The following is a 19,521-nucleotide window of genomic DNA, read 5'->3' as shown; positions in this document are numbered from 1 at the left end:
AAGGGAGCAGTGTGCTGGCAGACCATAAAACATTTCTCTCCATCGACCCAATAAGCATCCCGGCAAGCACTTTTCCCACTGACTTTGATTAAAGCTGCGATCAATCCAATCCGTTTCCTCACATTCAAACCGCAGCCAAGACCCTCCCGTTTGTAAAGTACGTTGGTATTCATCATGTCAAAACCCCCCCGAGGGCGAGCAGCAACACGAAACCACACATAGAATTTACTCCGCCGAAGAAGTAAACAGTTCACTTGCAATCTAATATGAACGATAATACGATCTGGCCAAGTTTCCAGCGAAACCGAAAAATGAAAACGAAAACACTCTCGGGCGCTGCAAGTCTTGGCAGGCAAGTCATCGTTTACAAGGAAAAGCACGGATGAAAGTTGAGACGCAGCTCTGATTCCCAGGTTAAAACCGTGGTGCAGATAATCACACGGAATCAAATGATGTGAGATAATCACATGGAATCAAAGAGAGGGATTATTGTTCATGAAAACAAGTTGAGTGCCTTTTTTTTTAAATTAATGAGGGATAATGGGGGCAAACGGAAATACAAAACCTGTAGCTGCTTCTCGGTGCTAAATGTTATTTCCACGTCGAGGGGTGCGTGTTGCAGGGCTACTTTCCACAACTGTCACAACATCTGGCGAGTTTGGCACCAACAAAAACACAAACTGCCGTCGTACCCTTTTTTTTTTTTTTTTAAGAGATACATTTCATCAGTTCAAAGTACGTGAAGAAAGTAAGGTGCAGCAAAAGAAACCGACCCGGGACACTTTGATGCTTCGCAACTGATGGATTCAAATTGGAACCGAGACAGATTGGAGCCACCAACTCACGCGACACTTTCAACAACAGCGGGGTGGTATGTTGGCTTTCATTCAACGCTGAACTGAGTCGCAGCACGGCGGAGGGCGCTCCTGAAGTCCGAAGCGCGGATGCATGCGTGTGTTTATGTTTACAATTTTTCAACACGTGCCGCGAGCCGGTCGTCGAAGGGCCGTAAAGACGCGTTTGAAAGAAAATGATCGGATTAGATTTAAAAAAAAAAAAAAAAAAAAAAAACACAAAGAAGAAAGTTGTGTGTGCGAAGTCATTTCAAGCCACGTGCCCGACACTTACAGTAAACACTCATGAAAGCGTTGCTCACCGACCTTTGCAGGAATTATCTGCATTTATCGTGTGTGTGTGTGTGTGTGTGTGTGTGTGTGCGCGTGAGGGCGTCATCTACTGGCTCTGTGACTCAGTGTAGCCTTTTCTACCCACATTGGCAGGTGTCCTGGGATTGTCCATACATGTTCCCCTCATAACTCTTTCTGTGAGGCAACGTTGGTTCTCTGCAGACACACGGAAGTCGTTATATTCGCACCACTTCGAGTTTGGAAGGAATCCGGTTAAGTTAGTCCTGATCGTTGAACGAAGACTTAATCGCACAAATGTACACCCTCGGGATTTCTCCGTCCACCCGGGACTGTTCCGTCCCCGGTGGGCGCTCGGTCCCCTTCGGCGTCTCTCTCGGAGCGAAGAGCGCCGTGGCCCGACCGCGCGAGCTCAGGATGCGTCCGCGCTGCCGGGGGGGAAGAAGTGTGGCTTTTCATTCAGTAATGTCGTCAAGAGACCGCGCAGCTCCTTCCTGCTGTTTTCACCCGGCACCTCTAGAAATGCTCCCGACCTCTGAAAGCCTCTGGCGACGGTGTCCAGAGACAAAAACAAAACAGAAAAAAAAGACTCCTGGAGAATGCGGGCATCGATCCCGCTACCTCTCGCATGCTAAGCGAGCGCTCTACCATTTGAGCTAATTCCCCTCCATGTCACAGCTGGTCAAAAAACAGTAAATGAAATGTCACTCACATCCTCACACATACACGGTGTATCATTACCAGCACTCTGTTTATCACTGTCTGTTTCTCTCACACACACACACACACACACACACACACACACACACACACACACACACACACACACACACACACACACACACACACACACACACACACTCACTCACACACTCACTCGTGTCAAGTAAGACAAGCTGCTGCATACTCTCCACCCTGAGGTCACAGCTCAGTGTGGACACCAGATTATTTATAACCCACGAATGTGACTGCAACTCAAGACATATCGGAGATTAACAACTGAACTCCAACAGGGCTGCGAACTAAACATCACGTGTGTTAAATCATTATTATTTTTTTTATTTTTTTGGTACCGTCAGGACTTTTGAACTCTGGTTAAGGCCACGCAAAACAAACTCAGACGATGTCAACACATTCAGCAACGAACAACTATGAGCAAAGCCTTTAATTCGGATACCGAGAGGCGCACGCACACACACGCACGCACACACACCGCACACACACACACACCTACAAACCTTAGAGCTGCACTTAGCAATGTTTTATATCAACAATATATGAAACGGCTGTAATTTTAAAGTGTCAGTGGTGCTAAACCGACAGAAGTGTTCCCTTCAGCGTTACAGCGCTCCTTTAGTGTTTTTCAGCTCAATGTTTTGGTTTTACAGCTCACAACTTTACTGTTTTCAGTCTCGTTGCTTCTTATTAGCACAGTTCCCAGCGACAGGCGGGGAAGGAGCGGGAGGAGTTGGAGGAGACCTAAAAAAAAAATAAAAACAACATGCACCCAACACTATTTCGCAAGGGCATAGTCGCTGCATCCTGGGCTTAGCGCTGCCCAACACGGTCGTTATTGGTTTGAAGAAATACAAACAAGCCAGAGCTTTTTTTTTTTTTTTTTTTTTTTTTTTTTTTTAGCCCACTAGAATGATATATGGGTGCAACCACACAATTCTCGGCTGAGAGGTCTGGTTGTGCAAGACTAAATGTTTATTTGATTAATCAAAGAAATGTCTCGTCCTTCTTATTCTTATTATTGTTATTATTGTTATTATAAGAACAACACGTATTCAATCAAATGCGCAAAAGGATATTGAAAATGGGCAGCGCTCAAGGTGATGAATTCAAATTTTCTTTTTGTCTGAGCCACAGTTCAATATACAAAAATGGGCAACTAACAATGCTCTAAAACTGTACAAAAAAAAAATACAAAAAAAATAAACTTGCAAACTCTCGCATCTGATCAACTAAAAACACAAAATCTTTGAGTGAAAAATAAATTAATTAATTAATAAAAAAAACTTGGCAGTGCATTCAAACTAACACTAGCCACCATATTTCTTTGGCTGCGTCTGTCCGGCTTCGGAGATGCTGCCACGTAGGGAGTGTAATCTAAAAGGGCAAGAACTCGCACACAGAACGACACTACTCGGAGACAGTCCTCATCTCTGTAGCTCACACAGAGCAGGAGATGGACATGAACAGAGGAGGGAGCGGGGGGGGGGGGGGGAACAATCCACCTCTAATTACATTCCCATCTCTGATCTCTATCTGACCACCCTAATCAATGATTCATGATTGGCATGCATGCAACATGCTTTGGCTGCAGTTAATTTGAAAAATGGCAAACAAACAATCACTCGCGTTTGCAGACACACAACCACCATCCAAGCAGTTCGAAGCGTGCACGCACGCACGCGCACGCGCACGCACACACGCACACACCCACACAAGTCCACAGAAAAGATTCCCAGGAAAACAGGCTGACACGCAGCAGAAGAACATCAGTCTCCTCTGGAGAACAAACATCGAGACACATACTCAAACACCCACACATGTACCCAATTGTACCCATTGTTGCAAAAACATAAACATAAACATAAACATCCTCTTCGCTTCGATAGACAAACAAACACCGTTTGATTTTCCCAACGAAGACGAATGCGGCTACGAGAGTCAAGCACGCTGCAAGTGCAGCAGCCCCCTCGGTCCGAAATAGAAACAAACACACCGTACTAATGTACAAGTCCATCAATCCTGAGGAAAGACACGGTGGCCATTACGCTGAAGACATTTTAAAACTAATCAGCTGCACTATAAATAAACAGATGGGAGTAATGAGGAGGGCTGGTGTTTACACACGAACACTGCCTGCCATATGGTCGAGTAGATAATAAAACTTGTTGCATGACACACATCTGTGCACACACCAGGATGTAGTCCTAAAATATATATATATATATATATATATTTCGAATGAAGTGTGTGTGTGTGTGTGTGCTGCTTGCTTTCATACGAGACCAATAGTCGTATGAAAGCAAGCAGCGCACGCACACACACACACACACACACACACACACACACACACACACACACACACACACACACACGGGAGTAAATCGCCAGCAAGATTATCTGCTTTGATTGTTTCATTTCTGCGGAGGAAGTGCCAAAGCTTTAAGTACAAATATGGGCATTCCTGCATGGCTGATCATGAGCTTTATGTATTAATCTACAGGTAAAAAAAAAAAACAACTTTACAAAAACAAATAACTTTTGGCATGACCAAACCAAACCGCTCCACCAGTTTCTGCTCGTCCACTGAAAAAGTACAGGTGGACACGAGTGCTTTCAAACGTGATGCGGACACAGCTGACGAGCCACAGTTGGTAATGAATTTGCCATAACTTGTAGACAAGTTAAACTAATCCTTTAAAAAAAATTTTTTTAAAAAGCGTGTCGATGCATGTCGCTGCGCTTTTGACTGAGGATTTCACGAGGCGTGTAAAGACCAATCGGCAGCAGCTCGTTGCCGTCCCTCCCACGGCCTCCCAGCGTGTCGAGCCGTTGCCACACGCACGTGACGAAAGAGGCGACGCGCAGGAGACAGGGAAAACGAGGCCATCGGTCGCCGCAACAAAACAAGGTTCCTTCTGCGATGCGCACCGGGCTGACTTTTGCGTCCGTTTCACTTCGCTCCTTCGGCCGGACGTCGCGGCCCGCGTGAACGCCGGTTCCTGTTCGGGACGGGGAGCCGCGCGTTTTCCTTTTTTTTTTTTTTGCTTCGTTTTTCGGGCGCGACCTCCGAATCGCCGCGCGCATCTCCAAACGCCGTCGGCGACGCTGCGGCTCGCGCGGGGTCAGGCGTCCGCTTCCTTTGGACAGAGGGGGGGGGGGGAAGCAAAACCTGCGGGTTTAAACGGGCACCCGCTCTGCCGGGTCGCCGACTGGCTTGGCAGAGAAGGGGGACGGGCGGGTCCCCGGAGCGCCTCTCAGATATCGCTCGAGGAAAAACAGGGCCACGTGCCGATTCGATAAGACGCGCCTGCGGGCTGCTGCGATCTGTTTCGCAACGACGACGGCTCTCAAATCAACGCGTCCTTGATCCGCGCGCCGAATCTGAACCGCTGCTGAACACGCAAGGGGATACAAACGGGAATGTCGCCGGCCGCGCGTGAACACGAACGTCCTTCCTCTTAATCCCGCTCTGACGGGATCAACCCACGCGGCTCGTTCAAACCGCTGAGCCGTTCGGAGACGCGGGCGGCAAACAGAAGGCCTATGAACGGCAGATAACGAGAACAGCCACGCAAACGTGCCCGAGAGATGTTTCGCACGAATTGGTGTCGCCCTTATTTGATTTATTTGCGTTCTTTATACCTCTCTGTCGTTACGCTACCGAGGGCTCGTTCACAACGCACACATTTACTCCAGAGACGCGCAAATACTTTCTGCTTTTGTTGCCGTCGAGGGTCTTGTATTTGCGCGCGAGTTAGTAACCGTTATCGGTTTGCCATTTAACGTCGATTTCTGCCGGAAGATCTTGAGGTGCGCCTTTTCCTCAGGCACTAATAAGCTCACCCCCGGAGCTTGAGCGGAGCGGGTGGTCAGTCTTGCGCCCTCGCGGTGGCTGTTGTCGGGGGGTTCGCGGTGCGGAGGGGGAGGACATGCAGCTCTGGTCCAAGCAAAACAACGGAGGGGGGGGGGAGTCTCTCCTGTCTCCACTGCGTAAATCGCGTTGATATATACACCGACAATTATTTTTTTTTTAACACGGCCTTTGGTTGCTCCGGTTTCCAATTCAAGATAAATGACATGGAGGCGTCTCTCTACCGAGACCAGAGAAGTCCGATTTATGTGGAGACCCTTCGCGTCAAATGAGACGTTTAGCTGCTGGGTTTAGGACGTTTATCCTTCCACTGAGCTTTTTTTTTTTGGGGGGGGGGGGGGGGGATTATTTACTCGGAGATGACGCCGCGCACTTAACTTCGTCTTGAAAATAACTCGGGGGGGGGGGGGGGGGGGGGGGGCGTTTTCTCTGGAGTCTGCTCAGTGTCTGTGAACCGGTGCTACACACTTGTGCGCCTGTTCTCGGCCAGACAGGCACAACAGCCACAGATGCCTGGCCTCCGCCAAGCAGAAAGGAATCTTCATTAAAAAAAACACAGCAGCCGTGCCAAAGTGCCACAAAGCAAGCACGCCCGACCTCTGCCCACGACAAGCCTTGGTCTTTGATTCTCGGGAATTGCCTGCCTGACGTGACGGCTTGCTTTTACCGGACTTGCTTTCAGAGAAATGACAGAGAAATCACCCGTGCCCATTACGTGCTGTGGGATTTGGGCATATTGAGAAACAGGCATATCTGTATTTTTTTTTTTTTTTTCCTTCCATTTGTAATAACGACAGAGAGGGAACGTGCGCAAATGACGGGAAGGGCAACTCATTGGTCAGTTCGTCATTAGGAAATGAACAAAAGTCAGGTTTCAAGCAAGAACACCCAAAAAAAAAAAAAAGAAAGAAAAAAAAAGAGCTTTTTCCAAACTCATCTATTGGGACAATTTGCTGTTTTCTGTATCTTATGATATGTGACATCGAACGGAAAGATTTGGGGTTTTACATTGTTGGCAAAACAAAATGAAGGTATCTGAAGATGTCACCTTTGATTCAGTAAACCGTTAGCGTTTGCTTTTTGACAAGCTGTCATGAAAAACAGCAGATGTATCAAAGAATTGGTAAAGTCAGAGTCAGCCCGTGGTTTATTCTCCACTGGTTGATACAGATGTGAAACACTAAAGATGTTGTATTAAAAAAAAAAAAATGCTATTTGTCAAGGTTGCAAAGATTTGTACCCAAACACACAGCATGTCTGGCCTGTTTTTTAATATTTCTAACTCTAATTATGTAGTAAAATATGCCCGTTACGATCTAATTCAATGGTTTAATAGTTTAATAAACATTTATCTGAAAAGATTTGTGAACCAAAAAAAACCGATTTAAATATTTAATGTGTATTTTTGTTCAGCTAATAATACTGTACACCAAAAAAAAAAAAAAAAGTATGACTGCGTTCTTGTTGTTTGCAACTTTCCACATGACAATCAATGTTTCTGGCTTCATTTTTACTGGATCATCCGCTGATCCTCACACCAATTTTCTGCAAATTCCACAGACATGCCGTCACAAATATCACTCACACCTAGTTTTGTGCAAAGTCAAACAGCTGGCTGCCTCGCAGCATGCACGACAACAGCGCTGTACCCGAGGGGCACGTCGGTTCTGGTTCATAAACGTCAGTTTACATCGAGAGAGAACATTCAATCGCTTGTCTTCAGCTGCACGCAGGACACATGTCCTCCCTCCCCCATGACAGACAAGACAAGACAGACAGATCCCCGCAAGGCTCGATGGCTTGCAGGTGGTTTCACTATCATTTAAAAGGCGCCCGTTTAATGTATGTGTGCCTGTTTATTTTTGATCGGTGTCTCTTTCATCAGCATCCCCGTATGTGGGAACACTTCTATACGTGTAGCTGCAATAAGAATACCACAATGATAGCTCAAAATTCAAATATAGTTTTTTTTTTTGTTTTGTTTTTTTTTTATCAGATTTGGCCGCAAGAGGTACGCTGTTGCCCAATGTGAATACTATGTTGTAATTTGTTCGACTGCTATCCCTCGGCTTAATATTTAACATTCCTTTAGAGCTTAGGGAGAACGTACATGCAATAAAAAAAGAAAAAAAAAATTCAACTTACCCTGAATAAACAGCGAAGCAACTGTGGTAACATCAAGAAGTTGGCGCCTCGGCCATTGGCAGAAGTCTCTCCTCTGTAACGACAAAAGCGAGGATGGAAAAACCAACTGTGGGTGTTAAAATAAACACACAAAAAAAGTGTGACGAAACCACTCTGAACTCACTCGACAGACGCCGTGACGTTTGAACCCGGCCGCTCGTCTTGTCCCGGACCTTACCGCAGCGCAGCGTCGCGTCCGCGGCGGCTGCACTCAACTTTACGCACCGTTGCTCCTTCTGCTGCTCCGCCCGCGCGCAGGCACGCGCTATACTAGAGGTTCACGCACGCGCAATGTGAGCCGTTTCCCGCATCCAGTCAGGACAAAGGGAACAAATTCGTTTAAAACACAAGTAGTAGCTTCTTCTTCTATTTTTTTTTTTTTTTTTTTTTTTTTAACTCTCCTAATAAAACATTCTCTGCCAGTTTTAGGACAGTCACGACAACTGTACTTTATAATTGGCTGGCCGGCAGGTGCGCTTTACAAGTACCTCACGAGCATAGTTCCGGTCATCAGTGTCGTCGACGTTGAATCTACATAAAAGGCGCCTGGGAGGTAACCATAGAAACAATATTTATGCTTTTTTTTTTTTTTTTTTTTTTTTTTTTTTTTATATATATATATATATATATATATATATATATACTACCTGTTAGTTTACTGGTGGAATGAAACCAAACCAGTGAATTAAACTGGCTAAAAACAAACTTCAAAAAAGTGATAGAATACTGTTGCAGAATTTAATTTTCCTAAATCGGAGAGTTCAAGTCCTCCTTTTAATGCAACACTCTGGACAAGTCTGACGTTTTACAATGGAATTGATTTTTCATATTTAATTTGAAAGTTTATCGCCGGCTGGCTCACACTCTCTGCGTACTTTAAACACAGGTGGAAATACACGAAGTCGGCACGTAAAGAGGCCACAACGGTTTGAAGAAAAATCAAACTTATTGAGCCAGACAAACCATGGTGCAGCATCTTTGAATGTGATAAATGTCTGTTTGGCCCTCGGCTGACGTCAAACACTGACATGTTTCGGTAAACATAACAGAGCTTTTTTTTTTTTTTTTGGTGGGGGGGGGGGGGGGAGAGATTTGTGAGACTTTATTGTACTTTTATTGGAGTTACAAACAACGGCGTTTCCTGCGCCGCGTCTGGTTTCCATCAGCCCACAGCTAATAAGATGCCACAGCAGAGCTTGACGAATGTTGGGCACATATTTGAGAAATACAGTGGATGACTGGACAATGTTATTGAGCAAGGCAGTGTCCTGTGGTGTGTGACATCACGTCCTGCCTTCCTTTTAGTCCCCCCCCCCCCCCGTTGCTCACATTTGGTTGACCCGAAGGCCAGTCAACTCCTGGAGGATCCTAAAACTACCATCGTATCGCTCCTCCGAGTTGTCTCTAATCAGAGCTTAGTTTGTATATCATAAAACTGTTTTCTTACATAAAAAAAACCCCAACATTTATTTACCCACTCCAATTTGTATGATCATCAAGCCACACAGTATTGTTTGCATACTTGAGTGGCTGGTAATCTTTCAAACACTTGGAAGAGGAAATGTGGAAAACACGTCAACATATTCTATTCTTGCAGAAACAGTAGTAACGGTCGTGTGTTTGGATCCTGATTCGGAGGTGAAGAGACTGATGTCTGAAGAAAAATGTTTGCGGTGTCAAAAACGTCACTCAAAACATTATGTTATGAAGTCTCGCTTTCATCTGCGGTGTTGTGGCCGGTGAGTCACATATTTGAACCACATGTACTCCTTCTGCAGATCATTTTGACTAATTGATTGGTCGCGTGAAAATGAATTTGTGTACACGTCATTATTCACAACAAAATCCTTCCTTCAGTGTGGTAATCAGTTATTACTGGCAAACTTGTCAATGTACTGAAGAGAGAAGAACTGTGTTCATGTCGCTCTGGAGTCACTCCCCCTCGATGTTCAATTCATGACTTATTCGGTGTGAATGATTGATTTGAGGGGATTTCAGTCCTTGTGTGTGCGAGCTGCACCGTCGCTCCGTGAGTAGTGAGATTATGTGTACTGAATATTTCTCGAATGGTCTGTCAAATGTTATTTATTTTTTTATTTATTTATCAACTATGTGGATTAAGTTACGCTGGGCAGCAAAACTTTTGGGATTTTTTTTTTTTTTTTTTTTGCTGAATTTGAATCTATTTTTAGTGTACCTTATTTCAGCACTTTTCATAAAAATGAAACTTAACGCAGTGGTTTTTTACACTGAAAACAAAAGCACACACACACACAGACACACGGCAAGACACGTGACTATGTTATAGACAAAAGACACAATAAAGTAGTTTGTTTTAAACTTAGAATACAAACTTATTTCAAAAAAAGTTAATGTGTAAGATTTTTTGCCCATAATTGACCTCAGGAACATCCTCCCTCTTTGGTGTCCAGCCATAGTCTGCCAACAGAGGGGGGGGGGGGGGGCGGGGGACGGGGGGAGGGGGGGGGGCACCTTTCTTGGAACCACTTCTACATGGCCATGCGAGGATACTGAAACAGAAAAAGACTATAAGTGATTGAGAAATTCATAAAAAAAAAAAAAAAAAAAAAAAACATTTGGATTCAGCACGCAACAGGAAACAGGTGCGGTTTTTTTTTTTGCGTGGGATAAAATCTTTTTTCTTTGCTATCAGTATTTTGCGTACTGACTGAGTTGTGTGTTTGTGCGTGTTGTTTGAGAGGCCAGATTTCAGAATGTACAGTATATCAATAAATCCTGAAAGTCTGCAAGATATAAAAAAAAAAAAAGTCCATTTTGTTTGAGCCACGAAAATGATAAATGGCAGTGTTTATGAGTGTAAATTCAAACAAACTGTAGTGTTCGGAGGAATTATCCCTTTATGGAATGAAAAGAGACAAAAACAAGATGACTGATGACTAGACACTTGTATAGAAATTTGGCTAGACTTACCCTCAACCACATACAGTCACTCAATCTGTGGAGGAGGACCCTGTATTTTACAGTTTTAAACAAACTGACAAAGACAGAAACTTTTTTCTCATGTCATGAAGAAAATAACTAAAAAGGTTCGGGGATTTCAATGAAAAGGTGGAAAAGTACCAAAAAAAAAGAAAACTTTTAAGGCTAAAACGAGACAAGATGCCAACTGCAGTGGACAAAGACCACGTAGCAAAAGTCAACTTGACGATAAATCAGTTTCTGTCTTTGGTGCCAGAAATGAAAATGAATATATGAAAGAGCGTCAAGTCACTTAGCTGATTACATTTTTAAATGGTCAGCAAAATCACGCCGACAGTTGATCAACATCCAGCAGACTTCTTTTCCCCCCCGAGTGTGCTCATTCATCATGTTGAAATCGATGGACGTGTGCAGACAGAGAAGTCGAGCTTATTTCCCTTCGGAGACACGTTGCTCAAAGCTTAAGAGGGAAATTTTGTAATGACGGTGCAGAGCCTCTCTGATCCATGCTGTCATTTTAAGCCTCCACCCTTCTTTGGGTCTGTTCTGCAACAGCACGATTAGAAAAGCTTGGACCTGCCCTTTCTTTAGTGTCCAACTGTCTTCAATGTAAACTCTCTCTCCAAGATCACAATTACATCTGAAGAATTGTAGTGCACTCACACAATAGCCACCTCCAAAAATAAGTCCAGCGGAAGAGACGTCTCTGCAGTCTCTCTGCTTCGGTCATCTCGCAGCTTTGGTGGGATGGCAACATTAACAAATCTTTTTTTTTTTATATACAATTTTATGTGACATGGCTCACCGTTTGACCGCCCTTTGTGGCTGCAATGTGAGGATTTTACTGGAATTATTCACAGCGACCCGCCGCTGATATAAACATCATGTGTGGTTTCCCCGCAAAAGACTTTTCCTGGCAAACATTCAGACGACCCCAAAGGTTCATGTATACTTGAGCTGAATCTTTTTATATTCTAGGCTTCGTAGCAGACGCCCTCGCGCGTGACTGCTTCTTTTCAACACGAGGGAAACAGACCCAATAAATGCCTCAGCATGCGAGAGAGAGAGAGGTGGAATGTTTTTATAATCGGTATCTGGTTTTTCCAGGTTGTCCGTCCCCGTCACTTCAATTTAAAATCCATGAAACAACTGCGTCTGATGTGATTACGAATACACGGTGTGTAGTTTGCCCGGTACTTATCTTCATCTTCAGCAGGATGTTAGGATTTACCTGATGTGTTCTTATAGTGTGTGTGTTCATGTCAGCTGAATGCATAAATGACAGTGTGCACACGCTCAAGTCTGCCAACTCTGTTGTTGAACTATTTCTCATTGAAGATTAAACACAAAATATCAAATGACACCGAGACGGAAACGACACACAGGTGACTCGAAGGCAGCGTCGGACTGATCGAACTTGGAGAGTCGTTTTTAATCAGGAACAAAACAGATTTTCGACGGTTTTCGCTTTCGTTAAATATCAGGTGTGAATCCGCAGGGTGTGTAGTCATCCTTCAAGGGTGACTACATACAATTCGGAGATAATAAAGGTGAGAAGCAAGAGCAGGTGGCGCCAGTGGTGAGGAAGCTAATTATCATACTGTATAATCGATACGCTTCGCTTTTAAAGTCAATATTTCATCAAAGCAGAAGACAAATGAACAACTGGGATCTGTGACTTAAGCCTGGGATCAGACAGCGTATGTTGAACTTTTCATTGACATACCCAGTCATATTTCACATTAACCCTGCATACCCGTTATTTCCCCACACGGACATTGACCCACAATTAAATCTGTGAATCTTGCAAACTTAATGGAAAAATTAACAAACATTAAGCTTAACCTGAAAAAAAAACCAACAACAACACCAGCCCAAACAATCCATGATTTTATTTCAAACAGTTGAAACAAAAAAAAGCTCAATAGACTAAAAAAAAAATAAAATCATGCAGAGATAAAGGGACAGATACAGTGAAAACAGAAGACAATTTCCCCATTTGAGATTTCTACATGAAGGAAGGTCAGATGTTACTGTGCCAAGAGGTCATGTGCGGCTCCATGATCCGTCCTGCAACATTCAATGTTGGACTCATAGTCACTTATTAAAGATTAAATAATAAAAGGATCAGAGATATAGAGATTAAAAAAAAAAAAAAAAAAAAAAAAAAAAAAAAAAAAAAAAAAAAGGTTACAGGCCCCAAACGTCAATATACTCAATATTTAAATGTATCTTCCTCAGTCTGCATTGTATTTGAAACCCAGTCACACATTGTTATCACAACAGGAGTAAGTAGACGAGGCTGTGTGTGTGCTTGGCGGGGGCATTGTGAATATAAGAGGTGTGTCTTTGTTCGGTGGAGCGTCTTTCTGTGCGAGTGGACGTCGCTATTGCTCAAACTTGTCAGATGTCTGGTGATTGGTACAAAGAGAAGTGAAAGTCCAGGCGAGTGCTCTTTTTCAGTCAGTCGTTTTTAACCACAAGGGAAATGAAGCCAGCTCGTTCTTCTATTCGATGATGCCCCATTAAAAAAAAAACAAAAAAACCCGTCTCAAACCTGGAGTTTCAGAGCGCTCAGATTAAACTGGTCTTAAAAAAGGAAAATAAAGATGCAACGCCAATGTGTCATTTAAGGACAAATTCCCTTCAAGAGATAATTTATCGTTACTGTCAACATCTCTATTTGTGCTTTAGAGATTACGAAATCACTCCTACCTTTCTTGTCTTTTGTCTACTTTCAATTTAAAAAGTTGCACAACAGAAATAACAGTAAACATTTTTAAAAGGACAATATGCGGTTTAAGACAGAATCCCCTTTTAATAAAATGAATTTAGTTTGTGATTTATGCAGACATTTCTGTAGTTCCAGAGCGACCGAGAGTCACAGCTTAAATCAGGATTGTGCTAATGCTGGTATGTGACTTGCGTTGTTGTCCAATCACTTTTGCATCAGAGGCACAAGAAAGAAAACGTCAGCCATATTTTTCACATCAGTTTTGTAATATTTTTCTGTATAATGACAGCAATTGTCGAATGTTAATCATATTTGACCAACAAGGAAACTCAATATTGAAAAATGGAACTTCTGAAAAAAAAAAAAAAAGGTCAAGACAAACTTCCTTTTATAGGAAAATTTTAATAGTTATTCAATGTTCTACATTTTACAGTAAATATACAATTACAAACTTGGCTTAGTTATAGTACTAAGATCACTAACTGATCTTTAGAAAAAAAAAAAAAAAAAAAAACCCTCAACAACAACAAAAAAGAAAACATAAAAAAAAGAAAAAAAAAAAAAAGAAAAGAAAAAAGAAACAGATTTACACTTCATATCACAAGCCTGACGCAGGTCCTTCACTCTGGACCAAATAGCTAACATACAATTCACTTCTCTCAACGCTGAACAGACGTTGGGCTTCAGTTTCAAACACAACCTTACGGTAACAGATATACCATAGCATGTGCAAACTGGGTACCAAACTAAAACTTCCAAAGATGGGGTTGTTCCTAATACTCGATCCAGGATGGGATACAAGTATCCAATTATTTTTTTTTTTTTTTTTTTTTTTTGGAAGACAAGGAATTTCCACTTTTTGCATCACATTTAGTGTCAAATCAAACTAAGAGAAATATCTCTGACAAATTGAAATCAAAATGCTGCAGTAGAACATTGAAGACATTTAAGAGCCTACTATTCACTGTGATAGTAGTGTTTTAATTTATACTCATGAAAAACTAAGACTTAGCAACGGCAAGGCAAAAAAAAGAAAAAAAAGAAAAAAAGAAAAAAAAAAAAAGAAGAAGAGAGGGGAGAGGGAAAATGGAAGGAGAGGAGAGGTGTTACGAATGCTTCTGGTCACATTTTCACCGTCAAAGTGAAAAGGCTCAAGATTAAAATACACTGGAAAAATAGGAACCAATTAATCCTCATTAAAGTTATCACCTTTCAAGGTTTAGAAATGTTACAGAGGACAGGATGATGAATGAAGAGAAAAAGTAAATAGATGATGAAAGACCCATGATTAAGACAACTTTGCACACCACCTCCCCCTTAACCGAACACATCAAAGCGCTCAAGTGCCCATTTTCACTTAAGTGCAAATTGAAATAAACGAGACGCGCAGAATGGAGTGAAATGAGGATGCCGTTTCACCACCCTGAAAATAAAAAAAACCTTCAGCTACCCCAAACGCTCTGCGGGTCTGAGCCTCCAAATTAAAACAGCATCACACTTTCAAAGCGTTGGTCCGCAGCCCAGAAAACTCGCACTACAAGAACAAATAAGACCTTATTCTTGTTTTTGTTGTCTGAAATGGCATTTCTGAAAATGTCATTACATTTTTTTTTTTTTTTTTTTTAAACACATCAATTTGGAAAAGACAAAAATATGTCAGTGCTCAAAATGTGACATCCAATTGTAAATATTCATGTTGGCTCAAAGCCTTGGACCATAATGATGCCAATTCAAGTCAATTTTATTGTCATTACCATTTGTTTGTGCAGGCACGTTATGTAAAAACTTTGTCACTGGCGACATCTAGTGTTTAAAAAGGCTCAGTGGACCATTATGGCCATCAAATGCAGGAGATGACCACCATTAATAACATCAATTTAATGACCATAACGGCATTCGATATGCCTGCTGTTCAAACGGGATGGTGGTGGTGGTGGTGGTGTGTGTGTGTGTGTGTGTGTGTGTGTGTGTGGGGGGGGGGGGGGTCGCAAAGGTCGGAGTGGTAGCGCGAAGAACCCTTGAAGGTGTGAGGACAGAGTTCAAATAAGTGCTAAGAGTGGAGAAGGGAGGAAACCGCACATGGCATTCGTTTTTGCATCCCTTGAATGTGATAGTATGGAGGGATGCAAAATGTCCTCTGAGGGGCTCTGTGGCACAAAGTGAAAACGGGTTAAAACACAGAGGATACAGTAAGATAAAAGTCAGACAGGCAATATGCATTAACAACGTGAGAAACAGGACAGCAATAGGAAAACACAGATTCACAGGAAGCTAGACAGAACAAGGACTCAGAATTCACCAGTTACTTAGGAGAAGGAACTAATATTTACCGAACAACAATAGGTGAAATATGGCACAGAACAAAGGGCACGGAGGCGGAGGGTTCTCAAGACATCACTCGATACATCTTTGCACCCACAGGAATAAAATGGACAGAAAAGGGTGGCGTCCATTTCAGTCCCGTCGCTCGTCCTCTACTTCCTCTCAACGTCTGTAAATTCAGGCAACAATCATAAAAACGTGGGAATTTGGTGACAAATAATTCCACAAGTCCCAAACTTGATGTATTTACAGACCTTGTGTTAACTTCTCCCCCCTCAGTGACAGATATGTGGAGGACAGAGATGCGAAGAAGAGGTGAAACCCCCAAAAATATATATATATATTAAAAGCACAAACAGTAGCTGCCACACTGATGCAACCATGCTTAGCTAGAAATACATTACTGTACCACTTGCTGTATAAATATACTGCATGTTTTTTGTTTTTTTTTTAAACTTAGAAATCCAATGCTATAGTGAAATACACCTGAATATTATGCATACCCATTATGCTGAATTGACCAGAGGGGGAAAAACAAAAAACAAGAAGAAAAAAAACAAAAAACAAGTAAAAAAAAATAATCATTGAGAAATACTGACAAAAGTAGTGGTTGGTTAAATAAATCCTAATGTAGAGCAACATTACTGCTGTCGCAAGAAAACCCAGTTTGTCTTATTTTTCTTTTCAGTTTTACTTGCTTAAATTCAAATATACAAGATCCTTACATGGTGGGAATTCTTTTTTTTTTTTTTTTGGACTCTCATGCCAATAACATCCACATCCTAAAATACAAGAGTCATTTTAAAAACAGGGCTCAAATATAGGTGGTTTTCATCCGACAGCGGCTTTATGCAATATTTTGAGAATTAACCTACAAGTGTACAAACATCTGGACTAAGAATACCTCAAACACTCGACCTTATTGTTTTATTTTTAATTATGATATAAATTGCGTCTTTCCTCCATCTTGCACTACAAAGCCTAGGTACCTGTTACTTAGCATTAAATTATAGTAGTATAGTCAAGTTTCATTCTTTTTTTTTTTTTGTCTTATGTTGTGCAATATTCCCTCGCAATGTTATTCAATACCCAAAATTTTGATATGTTCTACTTTTCTTAGCAGTAACTGTAATAATTATTGAATGGAGGCTGCTTACAGAGCCTTGAATCCATATTTAGAGATTACAACAAGAAGCATTTTTTTTTTTTTAAATCAATCCAAAACGCTGATAAAATAATTACTGTAAATTGGAGGCATTCCCTCTTATTTTATTGCAATATCAAACCACTTCATCCACATACCCGCGCAGTAAATGCTTTTTGTTACACCAATCTGTACTCTACAGATCATGAAGCTGTGATTCGAGACTCTCTTTTTTTTTTTTTTTTTTTTTTTGTGTGTGTGTGTAAATCCTGAAACATGCCACAGGCCTCACCTAAATATTAAATCCCACTAACACCTCACACCTTCTGTTTCTTACAGCCGAGGACCATTAAACGGTGACTCGGACCGAGTTTGATTACGACGGATCGTCGCGCTGTGAATGTAAATATCGTTGCGTGAAGATGCGTCATGCAAAAAAATGCAAACGCATCTCCTGCTGTGAGCATCGAAACGAGCGCTTGTTTGATTGCGGTCTGGTTTCCTCTGTACAGACGGCATTTAAATTCTGACCCCGCTTCTAAAAACCGCGAGCTGGTACTGTGACACGGGCCAGGTGTCAGGAACAAACGGTGTCCAATCAGAAGGCTGCGACGCGCTGGGAAATGGAGACTCCTATCTATCCAGCAGCACCTTCCTTTGACAGCTCCAGTATTAACTGAACACTCAATAGTCTGGGTTTCCCGTTCGTATGGTGTTTGATTATTAGTCCTCGCCTGGGAAAGGAAGGAGGAGGAGATGATTTAATCACAGTGAGAAAAATCGATGCACAATACATACAGTGCAAAAAAAAAGAAAGAAGAAGAAGAAAAAAAAAAAAAGCTGTCTGTTTGTGCAGTCCCTTGCAGGTGAGATGTCACAAACTGAAATGTCTTGCACCTTGAAATGAAATGACCAGACTGTGAGCACGTCATCTCCTCCTCCGTCCGAGCCGTCTGCTCTCCACGTCCCTCCCTTGCTCTCCTCACCTTAGTGCCAACGCAATCCCTTTAAACTCCTTCTCTGCTGGCTGTGTCCGCCATGCACACCCCTCCCCACGCCCCCTCCCCCGCCCTCCCCTCCCGCCCCGAAATCCATGTTGTGTGTGTGTGTGTGTGTGTGTGTGTTTGCTTGTTGGGGTGGATGCGCTTGTGTGAATATTGATCCGTTAACAACATAACTGGAGGTTCTGTACAGTAAGTGCCACTAAGCGATCGTGTGTTTTTGCAACCCACCACAGGAGCCCCTGTGTGTGCGTGCTTTTGTGTGTGTGTGTGTGTGTGTGAGAGAGAGAAAGTGTGCACGACCACCCATGCTGTTGACACGGTTAGTATAAATACTTTTACAGTTTCTAAATGTTTTGATGCTAACCACATAAAAAAAAATAATAAAAAAAAAATTAAAAAAAGCTGACATGACCCGAATAACCCCAAAATGTTCTCTAGCTAGGTTAAGATTTCGATAGTGTCACAACATACTAACCTGCATAGTATGTAGCATGAAGTAGGTGATATTATTTGATTTTTCTTAGTGTGTACAATGCTAATGCGGACAAAGTGGGACACGCAGCACAACGGGTGATAGTCGGTAAGTGCTCGCGGCACTCACATGGAGACGTGACAACAGGGATGACGGACTGACTACTGCCGGACAGACAGCTACGCGCTGGAAGACGACCGAGATCAAACTGAAAAGTGAAACAAGTCGGATAAAAGAGGATGAAGAGGAGGGAAAGAACCAAGGCGGGAAAACGGTCTCGAGGAAACGGTTAAGTAATTTAGTTGAGTTTGGTAAATAGAAAGAATGTTTACCAAAAAAAAAAAAAAAAAAAATGTAACAACCCAAGAAACAAAGATCCTAAATTATGTTAAAACCCTGTGCTGATATCTAGTCGTTAGAAAATTTGGCAGCATAAGTCAATAAGTCTTTGTAGTGACTGATGGAGATGATAATGAAGAATAAGTGCCCAATATTTTCCAGCCAACTGAGCAGCAGCAGGCAGGACCGCACACACCAGCACAACACAGAAACAGGAGTGACCGACACCCGTGATTGGTCAAGAGTCCTTCTGGAGTTCCAATGACAGACACAGCAAAAGAAAATGAGGAAATAAAATAAAGTACCCATACCAAATAAGGTAATGACTGGTTGGCAAATGAACAGAGGAAAAAAAAAAAAATAATAATAAAAAAAAAAAATAAAAGCAGCTTTTGTAAAAACGTTAGAGAATGTCGCATAATAACAATAACAATAATAGTAAAGTGGCTGTTGCACTTTAGTTTTGTTCTTGCAGACAGGTGCCGAGTTCCCATGGTTACCGATGGGAGCTCGTGTAAGATTTGAGCAGTTGCATACGATGGTGGACTCCAGATCTGGTGGGAAAGAAGAGCAGAGGCACACACTGGTGATTGATTTAAGGCTGCCT

At 42.3% G+C, this 19,521-nt stretch overlaps 2 protein-coding genes and 1 non-coding gene across 5 annotated transcripts in view; all 3 read right to left on the bottom strand.

Annotated features, from left to right (window-relative positions):
* LOC138197247 (P2Y purinoceptor 3) overlaps positions 1-8,493 on the bottom strand; it is an 18,387-nt gene extending 9,894 nt beyond the window's left edge. Inside the window, exons 1-2 of one of the 2 annotated variants that reach the window (XM_069147931.1) lie at positions 8,063-8,493; positions 7,900-8,005 (exon numbers count right to left, since the gene is read on the bottom strand). In XM_069147931.1, the coding sequence (XP_069004032.1) occupies positions 7,900-7,932 (33 nt within the window). In that variant the 5' untranslated portion in view covers positions 7,933-8,005; positions 8,063-8,493. The remainder of the gene's footprint in view (positions 1-7,899; positions 8,006-8,062) is intronic. The other variant, XM_069147930.1, reaches the window with a different exon arrangement.
* On the bottom strand, positions 1,739-1,811 carry trnaa-agc (transfer RNA alanine (anticodon AGC)). Its single transcript has one exon. It is a non-coding gene; the product is annotated as a tRNA-Ala (tRNA).
* A 4,283-nt stretch (positions 8,494-12,776) lies between the features above and the next one.
* Positions 12,777-19,521, bottom strand: part of fam168a (family with sequence similarity 168 member A) — a 33,776-nt gene continuing 27,031 nt past the window's right edge. For both annotated transcript variants that reach the window (XM_069147927.1, XM_069147928.1), the window contains one exon: positions 12,777-19,468. The gene's annotated coding sequence lies outside the window, so the exon portion shown is untranslated. The remainder of the gene's footprint in view (positions 19,469-19,521) is intronic.

Source organism: Embiotoca jacksoni, unplaced genomic scaffold (genome assembly GCF_022577435.1).
Source record: "Embiotoca jacksoni isolate LCO1_2020_lvr unplaced genomic scaffold, fEmbJac1.0.p SCAF_14, whole genome shotgun sequence".
NCBI lineage: Eukaryota > Metazoa > Chordata > Actinopteri > Embiotocidae > Embiotoca > Embiotoca jacksoni.
The sequence above is the reverse complement of the archived record's forward strand: the minus strand, read 5'-3'. Positions and strand labels throughout refer to the sequence as shown.